The 23619-nt window shown below is 47.6% G+C and overlaps 2 protein-coding genes across 3 annotated transcripts in view; one reads left to right on the forward strand and one right to left on the reverse strand.

The window, feature by feature from the left end:
- Positions 1-1109, forward strand: part of FITM2 (fat storage inducing transmembrane protein 2) — a 4628-nt gene extending 3519 nt beyond the window's left edge. Inside the window, exon 2 of the mRNA XM_032263657.1 lies at positions 422-1109. Within this exon, the coding sequence (XP_032119548.1) occupies positions 422-1037 (616 nt within the window). The 3' untranslated portion in view covers positions 1038-1109. The remainder of the gene's footprint in view (positions 1-421) is intronic.
- A 13653-nt stretch (positions 1110-14762) lies between these two features.
- Positions 14763-23619, reverse strand: part of GDAP1L1 (ganglioside induced differentiation associated protein 1 like 1) — a 30893-nt gene continuing 22036 nt past the window's right edge. Inside the window, exon 4 of one of the 2 annotated variants that reach the window (XM_032263656.1) lies at positions 14763-16139. In XM_032263656.1, the coding sequence (XP_032119547.1) occupies positions 15796-16139 (344 nt within the window). In that variant the 3' untranslated portion in view covers positions 14763-15795. The remainder of the gene's footprint in view (positions 16140-23619) is intronic. The other variant, XM_032263655.1, reaches the window with a different exon arrangement.

Raw genomic sequence — 23619 nt, forward strand, 5'->3', positions numbered from 1 at the left:
GAGGCAGGTGGATCACAAGGTCAGGAGTTCAAGACCAGCCTGGCCAAGATACTGAAACCGCGTGTCTACTAAAAATACAAAAATTAGCTGAGTGTGGTGGCCGTGCCTGTAATCCCAGCTATGCAGAAGGCTGAGGTAGAGAACTGCTTGAACCCAGGAGGTAGAGGTTGCAGTGAGCCGAGATCGCGCCATTGCACTCTGGCCTGGGTGACAGAGCAAGACTCCATCTCAAAAAAAAAAAAAATATGTACTTAGTAAGTAAAGCATATGGTAAGTATTTAAAACATGATAGTTGCTGTGATCTGTAGCTTTGATCAGTTTTTTCATTTTCCCTCCCTTGGCAGTCTAGAGACCTGAGTCCTGACATGGTGTCCTCTCCGCCATGTTCCCTCTCTTCACTTCCGCTTTCCTCTTCTGTCAGGTATTTTGTCAAAATGGCCTGGGCCTGGACGTTCTGTCTCCTCCTGCCGTTCATTGCCCTCACCAACTACCACCTGACCGGCAAGGCTGGCCTGGTCCTGCGGCGGCTGAGCACCCTGCTTGTGGGCACGGCCGTCTGGTACGTCTGCACCTCCATCTTCTCCAACATCGAACACTACACAGGTACCTGCTACCAGTCCCCGGCCCTAGAGGGGGTCAGGAAGGAGCACCAGAGCAAGCAGCAGTGCCACCGGGAAGGGGGCTTTTGGCATGGCTTTGACATCTCAGGTCACTCCTTTCTGCTGACCTTCTGCGCGCTCATGATTGTGGAAGAGATGTCTGTGATGCATGAGGTGAAGACAGACCGAAGCCACTGCCTCCACACGGCCATCACCACCCTGGTGGTGGCCCTGGGCATTCTGACTTTCATCTGGGTGTTGATGTTTCTGTGCACAGCTGTTTATTTCCACAACTTGTCCCAGAAGGTGTTCGGCACCTTGTTCGGTTTGCTGGGCTGGTACGGGACATATAGGTACTGGTATCTGAAAGCCTTTTCCCCAGGACTTCCTCCCCAGAGCTGTAGTTTGAATTTGAAGCAAGACAGTTACAAGAAGTAAAAGAGTAACAAAAGGGGGGATGGAAGGACAATGACAAATCTATTTTTTTTTTAAATATATTTTGCTTAGTTATTTGGGTAAATTATTGATCCTACTTCAGAGGGAAAGTGTACCAGGCAGTTTTGGTGGGTGGTGCTGAAGTCTGGGGAGTGAATTTAGTCCTCAGACTATTCTTGGCAATATCACCAGTGTCACAAGCACCACCATGCCCAGTTAGGCACTTTTTGTCCCTGGCAAGGCTTGACCTTTGTCTGGAACACTCCTTTTGTCCCTAGAATGGGGAGCTAAGGCTCAGCAAAAGGGCAGAATCAGGAAAGCCTCTGTGCTGTGGCTAGAGGGGAGGCCAGACAGAGCCTTGGGGCTCCTTTGCTGCCTTCTCCCAGGTTCTAGTTGTCTTTAGATTTTAATGGCTCTCACTGCTGTTACTTAACAGTATTTCTGGCCAGGCGCAGTGGCTCACACCTGTAACCCCAGCACTTTGGGACGCTGAGGCAAGCAAATCACCTGAGCTCAGGAGCTGGAGACCAGCCTGGCCAACATGGCGAAACCTCGTCTCTACTAAAACTACAAAAATTAGCTGGGTGTAGTGGCATGCACCTGTAATCCCAGCTACTCAGGAGGCTGAGGCAGGAGAATTGCTTGAACCTGGGAGGCGGAGGTTGCAGTGAGCCAGGATTGCACCACTGTACCCAGCCTGGGCGACAGAGCAAGACTCTATCTCCAAAAACAACAAAAAAACCCCCAGATTTCCCACTGGTCAATTTTGCATGGGCATCTGTTTCAGGCAGGGTTCTTTATAAAACACCCTGACGCCGAAGGACACTCTCTGGTTATAGTATTTGTTTCATCCATGAAATGTTTAAATATTGCAACTGGCTGGTGATTAGCCACTGAAACAGGCCCTTTAACATGCAGTGCCTCTCTGACCGAGTACTGGATGATTCGTATGTAATGGACTGCGATCATTTTCTGTCCATGTTTTCTATTACTATATGCTGGTTTTTTGGAGCAATAAGACCACCTTTTTTTCTGTTCTATTTTGAGCGAATCTTTTACAGTTTTTGAAAAGAACTATGGCATTTGTTCTTTGTTGGTAAAACTCCTGAAAATAACTCACAACTCCAGTGCTGCGCTCTGGCATATGTAGATTGTTTTGAGGGTTGGCTGGTTGGTTTAGAACACTAATTTACTTGTTAGAAACCAAGCTATGGGCTGATAGTCGTAAATCCCACCTCATGGGGCTGTTTTCTCTGTTAACAGTGAAAGCTGGGCCAGGTGTAGTGGCTCACACCTATAATCCTGGCACTTTGGGAGGCCGCTGTGGGAGGATTACTGGAGCCCAGGAGTTTGAGAGCAGCCTGAGCAACATAGTGAGACCCCTGTTTCTATAATAAAAATAAATAAATATGATAATAAAACCAGAAAGCAGGCATTTTAGCAACAGCCTGCTGAATTTTAAGGTGAGTCAGGGTGACTTTGCAGAATGTATGCTTGCACTGAAAACTCCCCTGACCACGTATCAGTGGCACAGACTGAACAGTTTGCTATAGGATCACGTGCTGAGTGTGTTGATCACTCTGCTGTGGCCCAGGGCATCTGTACCTTTTGGACAAGATTATCATAATTCAGACGTGAAGTAAAATGCCTCCCTCAGATGGCAAAAAGCCAACCTGTTTGCAAAATCATGCTTATTAAAAGGTGGCGTGACTGTGGCCCCTCCCTCCTGTTAATTTGTGTCACCAACCAAACCAAATCATACCTAGGCCTATCCAGCTGGCCTTGAAACCAGTTCTTTTTCTTTCCCCTTTGCAGCACTTTTCCGTTTCCAGCTTTGTCATCCTGTGGCCTTTGCTGTGACAGTGCTGGGAAGGGTTGGAAATCCTGTTGCCTCTATCCACAAAAGCACAGTTCCATGCCCTGTGATAAGATGTCCCCTGTTCTCTTCCAGACTATCTCCTTAGGCCTTTCAAACCGAGCCCCTTGCTGTTGGGGTAGTCACCCTTCAAGCTGCCTTGCTGCCCGTCTCTCCAGTCAAGCTTGATAGTAGCAATAACTGAGAAGCACTACACCTGACTGGCTCCACTGAAGCTTAGGTGGTTGAGGGTGAATCTTCGATGTAAAATTTTTTATATGAAGATATATTTTAAATATTTCATATCCCATCAAGTTGCAGGTTAACTTTATCGATCACAATGTGTCATGATACGTTGCGCCCAAAAGGGGCAGAAACACAGGCGATGAGATATGGGAGGTGGCACCATGGTGCTTTGGAGGCATTGGCACAATGTGACCCTCTGTTGCTTACATTTGTAAGCCATGGTGGGAGTGGCCATGGAGTAGATGGCAGGGGCTTGTTGAAGGGATCGAAAGCTTTCCTAGGCCAGGCACGGTGGCTCCCACCTGTAATCCCAGCACTTTGGGAGGCCAAGGTGGGAGGATCACTTGAGGCCTGGCCAGCCTGGCCAACATGGTGAAACCCTGTCTCTATTAAAAATACAAAAATTAGCTGGGTGTGGTGGTGCACACCTGTAATCCCAGCTACCTGGGAGGCTGAGGCAGGAGAATCACTTGAACCTGGAAGCACAGAGGTTGCAGTGAGCCAAGATCATCAAGATCATGCCACTACACTCCAGCCTGAGTGACAGAGTGAGACTCCATCTCAAAAACAACAACAACAAAAAAACCAAAAAGGTCTTCTAAGTGTCATGTTCAGCACCAAAAGGAAATAGGCGAAGGTGACTCCGGAAGTTCATCTGTGACACTTAAATCTCCAGATATTTATCTCATGTGGGTCTGATTCGGGCTCAGCACTAAATTAACTCTGTGGAAAGTGTCAGTTGCAGAGCCTTCTGTATTGATGAGGCTTCCGCCACTTGTCCATGCTGAGCACCCTTCCCTCTTCCTTGGGAGCATGCTTTCTATTCCTATGTGAGGCAGCATGACTGACATAAGAGAAAGGATTTGAGCTCAAGCAAGCGTGAGATGTGGGTTCATATCTTGGCAACACTCCTGTTGGCTGTGTGATCATGGCAAACCTCGTTTTCATCTCCTGTAAAGTGGAGATGATGAAGGGAAATGGTGCCTGTACGGTGCTCAGCATCTGCTTGGCAGGCGAGTCTTCCTGCCTCCTTTCTCTTGAGTAAGCCTTTAGAACTTTCCACCTCCTGTAGAGAAGGCAGAGAAATGAATATATTCTGGGTGCCATTTGGAGTCTGGGTCTTTTGTTAAAATTGTCCTGTATTGTGTTGAAAAGTGTCTGTCACCCCCAGTTGCTGACCAAAGGCTCTGGGAGCATCTGCGATCATAAAATACTGCCATGCTTATTTTGCCTATGTTGAGATCAGTTCACCGACGCCTCATTTTCCACGTGCATCTGTCATAGTCTGGGCACCAGACTGTATTTAGAGAATGGCTTTTGCTACTGTTATGTATACACAGATCATGTGTGTAAACAAGCAAATTAAAGTAAACTGGAGATAATGAAATCCCACACTTCGGTGTTTTGTGTGTTCTTTTCTAATGCTCTTAAGGAAGTGCAGAGCCCAGTTAACCTCAGCCCACTTTGTGAAAGTAGTTAATTCTTTCTCAATTCAACTTGTCATATACAGGTTACTTTACAGCTGAAGTTGCTCCTATTTTTCCTCCTAAGTCTTGTAATATAAATGCGTGTTCAGTCATGTATTTTTAGCTTGACTTACTCCTTCCCTCTGTGCCCCTTTGTCTTTCAGTCCTGAGGTCAGGGTCAGCCAGACTTGGGAGCAGTGGTCCCTTGGCAGACGGTGGAGTAGGCCTCATGGAAGCAGCACTGAAGAGCACTTTCAGAGTTGACTCAGATGAGGTCCCCTTTGCCATGCTTTGTAGCCCTGGAGGCCTACACACATGTGAGAGCTTCTTGTGCCTTTTAGTGCCCAGTCGTTTGCCAGCCTGACCTGCTTGGCACGTCCAGGAAGTGTCTTTCGAAAGCTCCGTGGCTCCAGGATTAGAATCTCCTCCCGTTGTAGAACGTCCCTGTTCAGATTCCTTCGGTAATAACTAACCCTCCTTGGGCTCACACTGTAAGCTGGGAGCTGGGGTGGAACAATAAATTCCTTCCTTCATGGAGACTGTGGTTCAAAGTCCATCCTTTCATAGCTTAAGCTGTGTGCTGGTGAATTTGGTACATCTCTGCCTTTGAAGAGTTTTCACTCTCGTGGAGAAGACCCAGTGCCACCATAAAGTGTCTGAGTGCTGGGGCAAGGTCAGGGCCAAGAACATAGAACAGGGAACAACCAGCGGCCCTGGAGAGCCAGGGAATATTTTCACAGAAGGCAGCAATTCTTTGGGGTTTTGATGGATGAGGAGGGGTTCGAGCAGTTAGGCAGAGAAGGGAATCCAAGGCAGTGGGGACAGCACACACAAAGGCACATAGATATGTTACCATGATTTTTATGCAGACATCCATTTTTCAAGAAGCCTCACTTTTCTGTCATTTTAAAAAGCAACCGAAATAGGAAGAAAGGCAGTCTTAAAGGACTGTGAGTGGAGATCATAGATACTCCCTGCTATAACATAAAGAGCACTCAGTGCTGTGGTTTAAATGTATTTTCCAAAGTTCATGTCCTGGAAACTTAATCCCCAGTGCAACAGCATTGAGAGGTGGGACCATTAAGAGGTAATGACGTTCTGAGGATTAATCAGGATTAATGCCATTATTTTGGGAGTGGGTTTGTTACCTTGAGAAAAGCATCCTTATAAAGGATGAGTTTGTCCCCCTATCCTGCAAAACCTTTAGCCCTTTTGCCTTCCACCATAGGATGATGTAGCCAGAAGGCTCTTGCCAGATGCCAGTCCCTTGATCTTGCACTTCCCAGCCTCCAGAACTGTAAGCAATAAGTCACTATTCTTTATAAGTTACCCAGTCTATGGTCTTCTGTTATAGAAGAGGACTAAAATGCTCAGCTGGATGTTAGAGCACCTGGCTTCGAGCTGGGTTTGAGCTGAGTTCTGCTGCTGGTTTTTCCACTCTTCGGTGTGACGTTGAATTAGTCACTCAACGTCTCTGGGTTTCAGTTTCCTCCTGTAATAAACAATGGGGGTGGACTGGATAATCTCACCAACTCTTTGAATCTTTTCTACTTGGCTTCTCTGTTTTGCTTGATGAAAAGTTCTTCTCAAGCTGACTGTAGCTTTTATTTTTGGAAACAACATGAAAAGAAACTCCCACTCAGAGCTGAGGTGGCAGCTGGTTTCCTGGTGAGTGATGGGGGAGCAGACCTCTGGGTGTACTCTGTTGCAGCCCTGCCGCCTTTTTCTCTACATCAACACACAAATGTAGGCCAGGCCTGGTTGCACGCATTCACCTGGGTTTACTGGACATGGGGAGCTGGACCTAATTCCCAGAGGAATAAACTGCAGAGGTCTTTTATGTATGTATGTATGTATTTTTAATATTTATTTATTTAATTTTTTGAGACAGAATCTCACTCTGTCACCTAGGCTGGAGCACAGTGGCACAATCTCAGCCCACTGCAACCTCCACCTCCTTGTTCAAGCGATTCTCATGCCTCAGCCTCCCGAATAGCTGGGATTACAGGTGCGTGCCACCACACCTGGCTAACTTTTGTATTTTTAGTAGAGACAGGGTTTCACCATGTTGGCCAGGCTGGTCTCAAACTCCTGACCTCAGGTGATCCACCCACCTTAGCCTCTCAAAATTTCCAAAATTAAAACATTTTTGATAGCTGTCAAGAAGGTAGGTTCTGTTAGAAGAAACCCTTTACAGTTTAAACAACTTTAGAAATTGTCCCAGAAACTTTGAATATAGTCTCTGGGGAGTTTTTTTAAAGTTGAACACACAGTACAGACCACAGGTGTTCTCATACCTTAGGAGAAAGGGAGGTAAGTTGGTACCATCTGTTTAGATGGTGACCTAGTAGCAGGCCAGGCACGGTGGCTCATGCCTGTAATCCCAGTATTTTGGGAGGCCGAGGTGGGTGGATCAGTTGAGGTCAGGAGTTCAAGACCAGCCTGGCCAATATGGTGAAACCCTGTCTACTAAAAATACAAAAAGTAGCCAGGTGTGGTGGTGTGCGCCTGTAATCCCAGCTACTCTGGAGGCTGAGGCAGGAGAACTGCTTGAACCCAGGAGGTGGAGGTTGCCATGAGCCAAGATGGCACCACTGCAGTGTAGCCTGGGTGACAGAGTGAGACTTCATCTCAAAAAAAAAAAGTTATTGGGGCCCTGCCCTAAGAAGCTGCTGTAGCTAATTTCCCACCCTCCACTCCTCTCACCCCTTCCTGCCTTCTGCCTGCATTTCCTGATCATGCTGCTTCCTCCAGAACCCCCCTGAGCTGCTGGGGAGTGCTGTGGGTGAATGGATGGGGACAAAGTAGACTCTCATCTGGAGTTATTAGAAGCACTTGACCTGGAGCCAGGCCAACTGTGTTCCAGTTCTGCTGTCAGCTCCTCAGCTGTGCGATCTTGGGCCAGTCACTTCATTTTCCTGAGCTGGTTACTCAACTAGGAAGTGAGGATAATACTTTCTGCTGCACTAGTCTTCAATTGTCTTAATGAAGTCACGGGTTGGAAAATGTAAGCACCTATGGGGGCTACATAATATTATAATTTTGTGTAAGGATGTCTCTCTCAGAAGCCTGGGCACTCTAGCTCCTAAATATCCCCCAACAACCCTGAAATGATATACTGGTATCATCAATATAATAATAAAGAAATCAGCAATGAACAATTTTAATAACTAGCATTTGTTCTAGATTTTTAAATTTAGTGTCCGACATTTTTACTGTATTTTCTCACTTGCAGTTACCAACAACCTAGGCCATAGAGAAAATAGCAAAGTCTTTGGCTCCTAACACATCTGATGCTTCATATCCGAGCTCTGCCATTGTATGAGTCAGAGATTGCTGTAATAATAAAACCGCCTTTGCAAAATTATAACAGGAAATTATGACAGTGAAAGAAATCAGACCTAACTGACTCCATCTTGCTTTTAACCTTTAAGCTGTCCTTGTTCATTCTTGGGCATAGGCCAAACTTTGGGAAGGAATTCAGTTTATGGTTTGACTCTGAAACAAAATTGATAATAGCCCTTTCCCGAAAAGACCATCTTCTTGCCTGGAGACCAGTCTGCCTTTGCAGGACTAACAAATTCACTACAAGATTAGAAATTACAGTTTAGGGGTCATGCAGCCTTTGTCTCCAAGAGTCTTGAGCCTCCCCAAATTGCTCCTGGCAACAACAACACTGTTGTAAAACCTAGGATCAGTGCTTGAGACATTCTGCACTCAGTGAATCAGCTGACACCCCCAGACAAGTAATCTGGCCCAACTAGTTGTGCTTTCCCACCCCGGAACAGAAGATAGCAAGAAAACTTTACTTCAGTCCCCTATGATTCCATCTCTAACCTGAGACAATCAGCACTCCCTACTTCCCAAGCCCCTGCCTGCCAAGTTATTTTTCTTTTTCTTATTTATTTTTTATTTTATTCTTTTGAGATGGGGTCTCGCTCTGTCACCCACTGCAACCTCTGCCTCCTGGGTTCAAGCGATTCTCCTGTCTCAGCCTCCCATGTAGCTGGGATTACAAGCATATGCCACCACACGCAGGTGATTTTTTTTTTTTTTTTTAATAGAGATAGGGTTTCACTATGTTGGCCAGGCTGGTCTCAAACTCCTGACTTTGTGATCCGCCCGCCCTGGCCTCCCATGTGAGCCACCGCGCCTGGCCAGTTTTTTGTATTTTTAGTAGTGATGGGGTTTCACCATGTTGGCCAGGCTGGTCTCCGACTCCTGACCTCAGGTGATCCATCTGCCTCAGCCTCCCAATGGGCTAGGATTACAGGCGTGAGCCACCGTGCCTGGCAAGCCAATTATTATTATTATTATTGAGATGGTGTCTCCCTATGTCACCAGGCTGGAGTACAGTGGTGCAATCTCAGCTCACTGCAACCTCCACCTCCCAGGTTCAAGCGATTCTTCCGCTTTTAGCCTCACAAGTAACTGGGACTACAGGCACATGCCACCATACCCAGCTAATTTTTGTATTTTTAGTAGATACCAGGTTTCATCATGTTGGCCAAGATGGTCTCAGTCTTCTGAGCTGGGGATCTGCCCGCCTTGGCCTCCCGAAGTGCTGGGATTACAGGTGTGAGTCACTGCACTCGGCCCAAATTATTTTTAAAAACTTCAATCCCTGAATGCTTGGAGAGACTGATTTGAGTAATAATAAAACTTCGGTCTCCTGCACAGCTGGCTGTGCATGAATTACTCTTTCTCAATTTAATTCCTCTGTCTTGATAAATCGGCTTTGTCTAGGTGGTGGGTAAGGTGAACCCATTGTGATTACAGGTGTGCGCCACCATGCCCAGCTAATTTTAATAACTGGGTTACAGTAATGCTTTGTAACAAGCCACCCCCAAATTCATGGGCTTACAAATGCTCACAGATCAATTGCAGATCTGCTGGTATGGGCTGTCTTCAGCTGGTGAGTTCTGCATCAGGCTGCCTGTCGGCTGCGCTTGGCTCCAGGCCACAAGCTTGGCTCTGCTGTTCCACTTGTTTCATTCTGGTGTCCAGACTTAAAGGGCAGCAACTACATGGGGCATACTCTTCTCATGATGGCCACTGGGGCACCGAAGGCTTGACCAAACCATACAGCACATTTAAAGCCTCTGCTTGGCTGGGCGCGCTGGCTTATGCCTGTAATCCCAGCACTTTGGGAGGCCAAGGTGGGCAGATCACTTGAGGCCAGGAGTTCGAGACCACCCTGTCTTGAACCAACATTGGTGAAACCCTGTCTCTACTAAAAATACAAAGAATTAACTGGGTGTGGTGTCATGCACCTGTAATCTCAGCTACTCGGTAGGAGAATTGCTTAAACCTGGGAGGCAGAGGCTGCAGTGAGCCAAGATTGTGCCACTGCACTCAAGCCTGAGCAATAAGAGCAAAACTGTCTCAATAAATAAATAAATAAATAAATACTCTGCTCCTGTCACATCCTTCATCTAACATTCTATGGGTCCAAGAAGGTCACATGAACAAGTGCCCCATCAATGGAGCAGGGAATAAACTCTACTGACAGTGAGAGGTCCTGCAAAATTTCATGTCAAAGGCCAGGATGTATAATCCAGTTGGGGAACATGAATAGTCTAAGCTACTGCTTTTACCTCGAGTACTTGAACTCTCTAAGCCTCAGTTTTCTCATCCATGAAACATAAAAGCTACACTTCTCAGGGCAAGAAATAATTTACATAAATTTCGGAGTGCATAGTTAGTAGTCAATGAATGGAAGCTATTATTGTCAGCCCCATTTCAGAGATGAGAAAACTAAGGCCTTTAGGTAATAATGTAGGTTGCTAGAGAAAAACCAAACAGGCTTTTGGAGCTAGGCTGATGGGATCTGAGCAATGGAGTCTGTGACTTTGGCAGTGAAGAACCAATAAGCTAAAGAAAATATGCCCTTTAGAATCCCTTATTGTCCTCCCCCGAAGGAATTCTTCTGCAATGACGGAGACCTTTCTTAACAGTCTAAATTGTGGGGATGCCCACTACCACAGTCCTGGCAATGTTGTCTGTCTTCCTGACTACTGAACTCTGATAGCCCCGTGCTCTTCATTTCTGAAGCCCCCGATGGCAACTCAGAAGGCTAGGCACCTAGCTGACGGATTTCTGAGTAAATGCTTGTGTATTGACACTTCCTGTCTCCCACTCTAGATTTTCTCCATGATATTCTGAGAGACAGAATGGGACCAGGAGCCAGGCATGGTGGTGCATGCCTATAGTTCCAGCAACTCAGGAGGCTGAGGTGGGAGGATCACTTGAGCCCGGGAGTTTGAGGCTGCAGTGAGCTATGATCTCACCACCGCACACTAGCCTGGGCAACAACAGAGTGAGACTCTGTCTTTAAAAAATAAAAATGAAAAAAATGGGACCAGGGAAAGGACTTTTGGGGCTCTAGCCCTCTTACAATGGGATCCTGACTAAACCAGACATCACCCCATGCAGGGCCTTGGTGTCCCAAATGTAGAACAGGTGGGTGAGGGTGTCTAATGTCTTCCAGTCCAGACTGAGTCTACCATTTTCCCTCCCTCCCTCCCTCCCTCCCTTCCCTGCTTGCTTGCTTCCTTCCTTCCTTCCTTCCTTCCTTCCTTCCTTCCTTCCTTCCTTCCTTCCTTCCTTCTCTCCCTTTATCTCCTCTCTCGCTATCTCCTCTCTCTATCTCTCTCTCAGTCTCACTCTGTTGTCCAGGCTGGAGTGCAGTGTCACGATCTTGGCTCACTGTAACCTCTGCCTCCCAGTTCAAGCAATTCTCCTGCTTCAGCCTCCCCCTAGTAGCTGGAATTACAGGCATGCACCACCACGCCTGGCTAACTTTTGTATTTTTAATAGAGATGGGGTTTTACCATGTTGGCCAGGCTGGTCTCAAACTCCTGACCTCAGGTGATTCACCCACCTTGGCCTCCCAGTGTGCTGTGATTACAGGTGTGAGCCACCAAGCCCGGCCAGAGTCTGCCTTTTTCTCCAGCAGTCTACCTGATCCTCTTCTCATTCACTGTTATTCCTTAAGCCAGAGGCTGCTGGCCTTCCACCAAAATCTGTTCTCTTCTTCCTTAGCAATAGGCTACACAACCAGAGACTACATTTCCCAGCCTCCTTTGCAGCAGGGTGTGGCCCTCCATTCTTACAGGTGGACTGTGAGCAGAAGCGATATGTCGTTCCTTCCAGTCTAGGTATTAACCTATTGGGCATGTGTTCCTCCTTCCTCTCCTGTCCTAACACATAAACCCAGGCTTCTCATGACCAAGTTTTGACTATGCAGTTGAAGACAATGCACCGGAAGGCCAAGTAACAGATGGAAAGAATGAAGGCAGTGAATGGAGACACTGGCCAGTCTGCACCACTGAGCTTGTCAATGGGAGATAACTGAATTCCCCCCACCCCTTTTAAAGATTTTAGTGATGGGGTCTCACTTTGTTGCCCAGTCTGGATTTGAACTCCTGGGCTCAAGCGATCCTCCTGCCTCAATCTCCCCAAGATAACTGAACTTTTGTGCTCTCTCTCTCTCTCTCTCTTTTGAGACAGAGTTCCACTCTTGTTGCCCAGGCTGGAGTGCAATGGCGCGATCTCGGCTCACCACAACCTCTGCCTTCCAAGTTCAAGAAATTCTCCTGCCTCAGCCTTCTGGGATTACAGGTGTGCACTACCGTGCCTGGCTAACTTTTGTATTTTTAATAGAGATGGGGTTTTACCACGTTGGCCAGGCTGGTCTCGAACTCCTGACCTCAGGTGATCCATTCTCCTTGGTCTCCCAAAGTGCTGGGATTACAGCCGTGAGCCACTATTTCAGGCCAAGATATAGTATCTAGCTTTCTACTGGGCCCTGGTAGAGAATGCACACCTGACCGTGAGACACCAGGTGACTATACAACCTGCTCTCCCCATCATGAACTGGGTATCATCTGATCCATCAAGCCATAAAGCTAAGCATATACAGCAACATTCTATCATCAAGTGAAAGTGATACAGCTCAATGACATCTATTCCACCACATTGCTGCCTCTTCCTTAGTCAACACCAGAGGGCTCATGGCAAATTCCCTATGATCAGTTGATGGAGGAAGAAAAAAACTCAGGCCTGGCGCCACCTGGAAGTGGATGGTTGCAGCACTACAGGAGTGCCCTGAAAGACATTGCAGAAGGCAAATCCTCACAGTGAACAGAATTGCAAGCAGTATGTCTGCTTGTCTGCCTCACCAAGATAGAGACAGAAGTCCAGGAATACAAATCTGTTCATATGCATGGGACAGATGTTTGGCTGGATGCTCATGAACATGGAAAGAAGATTAGAAGACTGGTAACAAGAAGCTCTGTGGGAGAAGGAATGTGGATGGACCCCTAACAATGGACACAGAATGGGAGGATATTCGTGTCCTATGCACATTCCCCCAAAAATTACCCACTGTGGAGGAAACCATTGCTCAATAAACCAATAGACAAGATGCCTTGTTCTGTAGCTTGTCTGTCGTTCTTTCCCCAGCCACTCTAGTGCTTGCTCAATAAGCTTATGTACAAAAGGGCCACATTAGTTGAGCTAGAGGTTATAGATGGATGTAACAACAGGGATTTCCTCTGATTTAGCGAATCAAGGCTGCTTTAGTGAATACCACTGCTGAGTGCCCAGTGGGCGCAGTTCCTAATATGACACAATTCGCCATAGGAACTGGCTATCCATGGCAGATGGATCCCACTGAACCCCTTCCATCACAGAGAAGAGGAAGAAATTATAGCTCCTAAGGGAGGAGTACATCTATTGGGGAACAATTCAGTGGTTCAGGGCAGTTAGAAGTTGAAACTGCTCCTTGGCCATTTTGAGCTCCTCGTACCCTTGAAACTGCAGGCAAAGTAGTGTATTCCTCTACATGCTGGGACGACTGAGCTGATTACAAGGCGTAAAGTGGGTTGCTCCTGCACGGTGATAGGATGGAAGAATAGGAGGTTGTCTGCGGTGCCCCCTCATACTTCCACATCCAATAGTAACGGAAGACCGTAGCAATCCAAGGACCACCAGAGTCTGAGTCATGTCACCAGGTGAAACACCCAAACTAACCGAGGTGCTGGCTGAGGGCAAAGAGAACCTAGAATAGCTAGTGAAAAAAGAGAAATTATAAATATCAACAGTGGCCTTGGAGTCAATTACAGGAATGAGACCTATAGCAGCTATGAGTATTTTCTTCTTTGCTTGGGGGGTGTATGTGTGTGTAATTGTATATAAGGAATGCCAGTGATGGTCAAATTGATGTTTTCACCGGTATATTTTAGTAGATTGAGATATGGGTGTGATCTCTGGAGCTAGAGGAGGAATGAGAAGAGAATCCAGTGTGATCTAGAGTGATGTTACTGGCCGATGGGGCTTTGTATGAGTCTCATTTTTGGAGAAAGGCTTAGCATGTTCTCATTCCAGAAAGGCAGTAGATCCTGTGAGGTTTGAGTATGATGTTCTTGAGTGGAAGTTGAATGTAGCATGGGCAGGGTCTGTGTGAATGTTTGATTAGCCGAGGAAATGGATGGCACCCGACAGTGTTCATGGTGTCTAAGTTTCACTTTTGCCCTCTCTTGACCCTAGATGACTAAGCTTTCTTTTTATCTTGATGAAAAAAGATGTGCAAATTCTTATTCCTTTTTTTGCAAAGTTAAATAAAACTATCCCCTATATTCTGTACATTATACTCCTGATTTGATGTTCTTTGGGCATTTTAAACACATTTTTCTCTCTGGGAAATTGGGGTGGGGGGTATGTGCCCTGAATACCCCCGAAGTCCATATATAGGTTTATTTTATTTTCTAGAGATGAGGTCTCGCTATATTGCCCAAGCTTGTCTTGAACTCCTGGCCTGGAGCAATTCTCTCACCTTGGCCTCCCAAAGCACTGGGACTATAGATGTGAGTCACTACACCTGGCCCTTGCACAGGTTAATAAGAGCTAATGGTTGTAGGCATGCCCTGTAACCTGTGAAGTGCTGTCCTGAATGAGCTGGGTTAATGTCAAGGTCAGAGCTCTGGAAAGTCAATGTGGAAGCCAGCCCCAGACCCAGCAACTTGAGACCGGGAGTCAACTCTTGCTGGCTCTTGTGAAGAACTGAGCCTGAGACCTCACATCTCTACCCTGCCGGCTCCAGCCCTTGGCAGTGAGAACTGGATGGACAACACAGGTTTAGAAATGAAAAGCAACTGCTCCTCCTGGATGCTTTATTGGGGCTTTCGGTGGTTTCTATGCATGAGCAGCAGTGACACCAAGACTCTTTCCCAACATGCAAAAGGCACAGGAAAATGAGACTGGACCAGGGTGGGTGGCGTGGATGCAGAGACTGCAGCTCTGGGAGTGACGGGAAGGGTGGGTATTGAAGGAGATGGCTTGGGCAGAGGCTGGGAGGGGGACCTAGGTTTGTCCCCTCCAGATCCGCCCCTGCGCTTGGGCTGGACTGACCTTCTGAGAGAAGGTCAACATGGCTTTTACTGAAAGTCTCACCTCACAAGGTGGAAAAACTCAAGTAGGAAGAGAATGATGGCTGCTGCTTTCAGAGGTTTCTATTAAAGCCAAACCCAACACACGGGCCAACTCAGACGGGCAACGAGAGGGTGTGCTCATGGTGTCCATCCCCACCGTGGCCTGGTTTTCGGGTGCCACTGCCTTGGCTCAAGCCAGTGCTGTCTCAGTCCATGTCCAGGAGAAGCATGAAGCCCCTTCTGATCTTCAGGGACCTCCCATGGGGTCTCCGGTTCTCCAGCCCCATTCAGAGGTACCGGTTAGAGGAGTTGAGTCTTGATGTTGGCTTTGTCCTGTGGAAGAGTTCCCTGGGCAAGAGGGAAGGGGAGGCGAGGGGTCAGGCCGTCTGAGCCCCCAGCACCTCCCAGAATCTGGGCCCTGGTGGATGAAACCTCCTGGGACTCACCTCAGTTCCTAACCAGTCCCCACAATTCCGTCTTGAGACCTTGAATCAAAAGAAAAGGCATTCGTGTTTTGTTTCTGGTTTTTGTTCTGTTTCCCACTTCCTCTCTCTTTTAGTAGAGCCGTGGCCTTGAGTCACAGTATCGGCAATGTCTACTTCTAAACTATGGAATGTTTTCACACTGACGATATTATTACTCAGAACGAAGGGCGGGGAGGGCTGTCCAAGTGTTCATGAGACAGCGAGTTACTGAGAGCTCATGGGGAATCACACAGCACAGAGACACCGACAGTCAGACACCAAGCCCCAGGCCTGGCCCTAGATGTATTTTTTCTTGAGGTACCAGTAAGCAAAGTAGCCCATCCCGCCCAGGGAGCCCATGAGGAAGGATGCCCCGAAGAAGGATGGGGGTTTCCTCTTGACCAGCCGGAAAGCATTGGGGATGACGGCCGATAGCAGGGTGGTGTGGATGTCACCCAGGACTTTCCGGAAGGCAAAGCGTCTCTGGACCCTCTCAAAGAAGGACTGCAGGTTGGGCCGGCTGCCATCTTCCCAGTATTTCTTGGACAGTCCCAGGAACTTGAGGCGGTGCAGGGTGGCTCCCAGGAGGACATCAGCAAGGGTGAAGGCACAGCCACAGAGCCACAGCTCGCATTTCTGCCCTAGAGTGGAAGAGAGAGGCGGCAAGGGGATCAGCCTCCCCTAATACACATGCCTACTTCTCTCCATGAGCTCCTCTGGCTTTTGCATGCCTGCCCAAGTATTTCCCAAGGGTTACTTATTCCTGTCCAACTTCAGTGATTTTTGCCGTATACTCATACTACTTCTATTATTTTTTTTTCTTTAAATTGACTGACATTTTTTTTCCTTTTTTTTTTTTTTTTTCTTATTCTCATTTTACAGCTGATACATCAGCTGACTTTTAAAGTGCAAATATGTGGCCGGCGTGGTGGCTCACACCTGTAATCCCAGCACTTTGGGAGACTGAGGAGAGTGGATCTTTTGAGGTCAGGAGTTCAAGACCAGCCTGGCTACCATGGTGAAACCCCATCTCTACTAAAAATATAAAAATTAGCTGGGCATGGTGGTGCACACCTGTAATCCCAGCTACTCAGGAGGCTGAGGCAGGAGAATTGCTTGAACCTGGGAGACGGAGGTTGCAGTGAGCCGAGACTGTGCCACTGCACTCCACCCTGGAGAACAGAGTGAGATTCCATCCCAAATAAATAAATACATAAATAAAGTGCAAATATGTGTCTTAAAACTCTGGACACATATACAACTACCCCTTTGACAGTTCCACTTGGTGTCCACTCTACATTTCAAATTCAAAATGGAATTCCTGATTGTCACCCTCAGAGCCACCCTGCTCATCCCCATCTCAGTAATGGAACCTCCACCCTTGCAGTTGCTCTGCCCAAAAGCCTTGGTGCCACCATGCATTCTTTTGTCTTTTTTTTGAGATGGAGTCTTGCTCTGTCACCCAGGCTGGAGTGCAGTGGCACAATCTCAGCTCACTGCAACTTCTACCTCCTGGGTTCAAGTGATTCTCCTGCTTTAGCCACCCTAGTAGCTAGGATTACAGGCATCCATCACCATGTCCAGCTAATTTTTGTATTTTTGATAGAGATGAGGTTTCACCATGTTGGCCAGGCTGGTCTTGAACTCCTGACCTCAGGTGATCCGCCCACCTCAGCCTCCCAAAGTGCTGGGATTACAGGTGAGATCTACTGCATCAGGCCCCACCATGAATTCTCTTTCATCCCCACATACAATTTGTCAGCAATTTCCATCAGTGTTATCTTCAAATACATCCAGAATCTGATACCGCCTCTACCTTTACTGTCCTTGTCCAAACAACCATTATCTTCTAAGTTACCACAATGTCTTTTAAAAAGGTCTCCCTGTTTCTGCCCTTGTCCCCTGGAGTCTATTCTTAGCACAGCAGCCAAAGTGGGCATCTTAAAATTTAAGTGCCGGATAATGTCACTTCTCCCTTCTCAAAACCCTCTGATGATGCACCGTTGTGGCCAGAGGAAAAGCAGAAGCCCTTCCATGCCCTGTAAGGTCTTCTGTGATCTGGCCCCCAGGTCCCTTTCAGACTTCAGATGCTGCTTCTCTCCCCCTTCCTCACTCTTCTCCAGCCACATTGGCCTCCTGAAGCTCCTTCCATCAGGCACATTCCTAGCACAGGGCCTTTGCCCTTGCTGTTCCCTCTGCCTGGAACAGTCTTCTGTATAGTCACGGAGCTCATTCCTCTGCCTCCTTCACATCTTTGCTCATTTGCCATCTTCTCCTGGGCTTCCCAGACCACCGATTTAAAATGAAATTTTTGGTCAAGTGCTGTTGCTCACATCTGTAATTCCAGCACTTTGGGAGGCCTAAGTGATTCCACTAAAAATACAAAAATTAGCCGGGTGTGGTGGCAGACACTTATAATCCCAGCTTCTTGGGAAGCTGAGGCAGGAGAATAGCTTGAACTTGGAAGGTAGAGGTTGCAGTGAGCCGAGACTGAGCCATTGCACTCCAGCCTGGGCAACAAGAATGAAACTCCATCCCAAAATAAATACATAAATAAAAATAAAAGAATAAAATGGAAGGTTGTTTGTTTGTTTGTTTTTGAGACAGAGTCTCATTCTGTCTGGGACTACAGGCATGTGCCACCATGCTCTGATAATTTTTCTTGTATTTGTAGTGGAAACGGGGTTTCACCATATTGGCCAGGCTGGTCATGAACTTCTGACCTTGTGATCTGCTGGCCTCGGGGTCCCAAAGTGCTGGGATTACAGGTGTGAGCCACCGTGCCTGGCTAAAATGGAAGTTTTAAATGGCAACGGTAAATTGGTAGCCTGTGGAGCCCAGGAGAAGATGGCATGTGAGTGAAGACACGAAGGAGACGGAGGAAGACCTTACCCTGGCAGTCACTTTCCCTCCCCTGCTTTGCTTTCCTCCATAGAACAGAGCGCCACATTGCGTCATCTACTTGATATACTCATTTTGTTTATGGTTTGTTGTCCTCTTCAAGAGTGGAAACTCCATGAGGGCAGGGATTTTGGTCTGTCTTGTTTATGGCTATACCCTCTGCATCTAGAACTGTGCCTGGCATACAATAGGTGCTCAGTAAATCCTTACTGAGTGATTGATGAATGAAAAACTAAACTGTATCATTAACAGTAGCATTAAACGATTTGCTACAAACTACCTACAATTGTAAAAGTAAACATAACAAAAACAAAACAAATGCGATTAAATTCCAGCTGGATACTACTGCCCATCAAAGTCTCTGTGTCCAAGACTGGTTTATTTCTTTTCTTTCTTTCTTCCTTCCTTCCTTCCTTCCCTCCCTCCCTCCCTCCCTCCCTTCCTCCTTCTCTCTCTCTTTCTTTCTCTCTTTCTTTCTGGACAGAGTCTTGTTCTGTCACCCTGGAGTGCAGTGGCGCAGTCTCGGCTCACTGCAGCTTCCACCTCCAGGGTTCAAATGATTCTCCTGCCTCAGCCTCCCGAGTAGCTGGGACTGCAGGTGTGCACCACCACGCCTGGCTAATTTGTTTTTGGTATTTTTACTAGAGATGGGGTTTTGCCACATTGGCTGCTCTCAAACTCCTGACCTTAGGCGAGCCGCCTGCCTCAGCCTCCCAAAGTGCTGGGATTACAGGCATGAACCACCACACCTGGCCTCATTTTGTTTTTAAGAAAGGGGCAGATATTAAATACATATTGTAAAGGGTTTAAGCACTAACACCTTACTAATACTCTTTGATGTAATCAAAAGAGGATAACTCTCACAATGTGGTTTTATATTACTTGTCACCAGTTTTTGTGTCATCTAAATTTATTTATTGATTTTCATTTTTTATTTTTTTAGCCTCCGCCTCCCACTGTGTCATCTAAATTTAGCCTGACTGTCACATTTGGGATTAAGAAGGAAAAAATTAGCCTGCGTTTTTAGGAAACACTATTGTTTGTGCAATATTTCCTCCCAGTTGTTTTGACCTGAAATTCTGGAGCGCCTTTGCTCTCCTACATTGCCTCAAAAATCTTTAATTCTCCCCACTGACTACACCTCTATGTCCAAGTTTCTGTGCCTAGCTGTCAAGCCCTTTCAAGAGTTAGCTTAGCTCTAATATACGTCTCTAATTTTGGCTTCTTGTGAACTGCCCATTGGTCCACTGTCTTCCCCAACAAGCTGCCCACTTCAGCCTCCGGGTCTTTGTCCCTGCTGTACCCCATGCCCAGAATGCTCTCTCCTCTCCTTTTACTTCCTGTGAGGGCTGCTTTCCTGGGGAGCTTGCCTCTGCACCTTTGAACAGGCTGCTCCTTTCAGTTCAGAAACTCCATGAATACAGTGCTCCCCACCCTCAAAACCTAAGCCTCCTCCTTCTGCTCGGCATCTTCTTGGTCACTGATTCATTCATTCAGCAAGCGGTTACCTGGCAGTACTTACTGGGCATGAAGACGTGACACAACACAGTGTCTCCCCTCAAGAGGCTTACAGTCATGGGGATGTGTAATGAAGGCTCTCATCAGAAGGTTATCCTTGAATAGGTAACCTTCAAGGCACCTGATGAAGCCAGGCACAGTGGCTCACATCTCTCTCCTTTACTTTGGGTGGCGAAGGCAGGAGGATTGCTTGAGCATAGGAGTTTGAGATCAGCCTGGGCAACATGGCGAGACCCCCTTCTCTACAAAAAATTTAAAACATAGCCGAATATGGTAGTGTGTGTGCCGAATATGTGTGCCTGTGGTCCCAGCTATTAGGAAGGCTGAAGCAGGAGAATGGCTTGAACCAGGAAGGTCGAGGTTGCACTGAGCCTTGTTCACACCACGGCACTCCAGCCTGGGTGACAGAGTGAGACCCTGTCTCAAAAATCAAAACCAAACAAACAAACAAGACACCTGATGGGCCCTTGAGGAGAGATAATGAGTTGGGAGTTAGTGATGCAGGTTCCAGGCTCAGGGAAGCATCGTAGTGTGGATGTGATATTTAAAGCCGGGAGAGTACACAGTATCAGTGTAGACAGACTTGGAAATAGGGGAAGGGACTGAACCCTGGGCCTCACTGCAAACTTTAGATATTGACACCAAGACAAACCAGCACAGATAAGAAGGAGCCACCTTTGAGGTAGGAGAAGAACCAGGAGAGTGTGATGTCCAGGAAGCCAACTTAGGACAGGATTCTGAAGAGGAGACAGCGCTCAGCTGTGTTCAAATGCTGCACTGAGGTCAAATAGGAGGCCTGAGAACTGGTTTGACTGGCAAACTGACTGGCGACCCTGGCAAGGTAGCTGGAATAGAATGCTGACTTCAGAGCCAGCTTGAAGGGAGTTCAAAGAGAGAGAGGAGAGGAATTGGAGATGGTGAAAAAAGATCACTCCTCCGAGGAGTTTTGCTAGAATGGGGAGGATGGGCCAATGGGGAGAGACAAGTCAAGAGCATTTTCATAAGCTGGGAGGAATGAAATAGCATGTGTTTAGGGCTGGTGTCGCAGAGAGGGGAATAGATTCTACGGGGAAGGGTGGATAGAATTACGGATGTGGTGTTCTTACAGGGATGAGAGTGGATGGGATCTAGTGCACTAGGGAAGGGACTGGTTTTAAAGGACAAGCCCCTCCATCCTTGGACAAGGACAAGAACAGTGCCTCCTTGGTAACAAGAGGGCAGATGTGCTGCCATATTTCATCCAAACTAAGTTACTATTAAATGTAAGACACCTACCCAAAAGTAAGAAAGGAGAACTAAACTATTGACTGTAAGAAACATTCCAATTTCAGAGATGCTAAGATGTGGTCTAACAAAGATGTGTCTCAGAATTGATGAGATACAGAGCTGTGAAGAGCTCTTTCTAATGCTTTGATTTTCTCAGTGACATATTGCCATTGCTTTTATTACTTTTGCACTAACCTAAAGTGACCAGTTGTGAGTGAGGTGGCCGGAGGGCTGAGGAGGGTGGGCAGATATGCATGTGGATATCCACTCCCATGGGCATCTGTGTCCACGTGTTGTGGGGTTGCCACACGTGCGATTGCAGTGTAAGGCCAGGTGCATCTGGATGTTTGCTGCAGACATGTTCACTGTTATGTTCATGCCTGTGTTTATGTTTGTAGGCAAATGCTGATGGCCTTCTATGTGTGTCCATGTTTGTGTGTGGGAAGTGATCTGGCATGTGACCCCTTCTCTGCCCTCCTCCCTTCTCTTCCAGTTGTGTGTTCCCTTTGCAAACCCCAGGCCTAGGTGAGCCCCACCTGCACTTCCCTGGGTCTGCCAGCTGGAGGCAATCATCTCACAATGAGGCCAACAGGTTACGCTTTAAAGTCAGGACCACAAAGCCCAGGAGGGCACTCAGTGCTGTCCAGGGTCCTATTATATTTCTTGAGTGCTTGCTGCTCCCTGTGGAGACAATTGCATTTTTTCATCCTCTCTTCTCATGCTTCTCACATCCTGTCCCTCTCAGCCGATGACATCACCTCATGCTTCCTTCGGAAGACAGCAGCTTTCAGACGTGAAAGCCGACGCTCCCCACCTCGATGCTCATGACCCCGTGATCTCAAGACTCCAGGCCTGGGTACTCCTCTCTGCCTTGGGGTGTCTCTGCATCCTGCCTGTGCCTTGGTCAACAGTCCCTCTGTGGAGCCCTCTTCCATCTCCCCGGTTTGCAGACATCCATTCTGCCAGTGCGGACACAATGCAGGGCACCTCCTACCCCCGCGGCCAAGCCCTCCACGGGTCCTTTGCACCTGTTCCGCAGCATGTCTCTGCATCTCTTCAGGTTGCCTTTCTAGGTCTTCCTCCCCCTTCTCTATGTTGTTCTGCACCCCAGGAAACTGACTTGCTGGCTACACCCCCTGGGGCTCATGCCCTCTGGCTCTGGAAAGTTAGGCAAGTAGGAAGCAGGGGCGGGAGAGGTGGGAGGGCAACAGTGACATTGAACTGACTTCCCTCAGCTCCTCTCTGTGAGTCACCACGGGCTAGCAGCGACCACCTCTGTCCAGGTTTCTGAATCTGCTCTCTTGACCCTGTGATCTCAAGATTTCAGGCCTGGGGTACTCCTCTCTGCCGTGGGGTGTCCAGGCATCCTGACTGTGCCGTGGTAAACAGCCCCTCTCTTGAGCCCTCTTCCATTTCCCCTGTTTGCAGATGTCCTCTGTTTTCTACCGGGCCCCTGCCTGAACCACGCCCCTCTTGTCTTTGTGGCCTCTGCATCGCCGTCCTGCACCACGGATTCCTCCTTTCCACTGCACTGTTTCCACCAGCATGAGAACACATTTGTACATCTCCTGTCTAAAAACAATTCCTCCTGTCACCCCATGTCCTGCTTCAGCCACCATCCCCTTCTCTGTTGGCCTCTACCCTTCTCAAAAGAGGTATCTGTGCTCACCACCTTCATTCCTCGCCTCCCATGCACTCTTCAGCCCATTCCAATCTGGCTTTTTCCCAGGTTGCAGTGAAATGCTTTTGGCAAGATCACCACCGACATCCATGGTAGAAAGCCAAGGGCATGCTTTCCTACCCTGGCTTGCTCAAGCTCTAGGAGGACTGATACCATTCTGCCTCCTTAATACCCCATCCTCCCACAGTTCCTCCTAACACGAGGGTCCTCCTACCTCACTGGCCACTCCTCAGAGGACTTTGCTGGCTCCTCTGCCCTGATCCCCACTCAGTGTGGGAGAACCTCTGCACAGATGTGGTAGTTATGATTATGATGATTATTACTGTTACTATTTGAGACAGGGTCTCACTCTGTCTCCCAGAAGACAGCTCACTGAAGCCTCAACCTCCCAGGCTCAAGCAATCCTCTTGCCTCAGCCTCCTGAGTAGCTGAGACTATAGGCACATACTACCTCACTCAGCTAATTTTTATATTTTTTTGTGTGGAGGCAGAGTCTTACCATGTTGCTCAGACTAGAATCAAACTCCTGGGCTCAAGTGATCCTCCTGCCTGAGCCTCCCAAGTAGTTGGAATTACAAGGACACATGACCATGCCTGGCCCAGGTGTGGTAGTTTTAAAGTACACCCACAAATTACTTGATCTACTCCCCACTTCAGTGGAGCCCAGTTCTCCTCCCCTTGAATAGGGGCTACATTTTATGACTTCTTTTTTTTTTTTTTTTTTGAGACAGAGTCTCACTCTGTCACCAAAGGAG

Source organism: Sapajus apella, unplaced genomic scaffold (genome assembly GCF_009761245.1).
Source record: "Sapajus apella isolate SASKATOON/1434 unplaced genomic scaffold, GSC_monkey_1.0 scaffold137, whole genome shotgun sequence".
NCBI classification, from domain to species: Eukaryota; Metazoa; Chordata; class Mammalia; order Primates; family Cebidae; genus Sapajus; species Sapajus apella.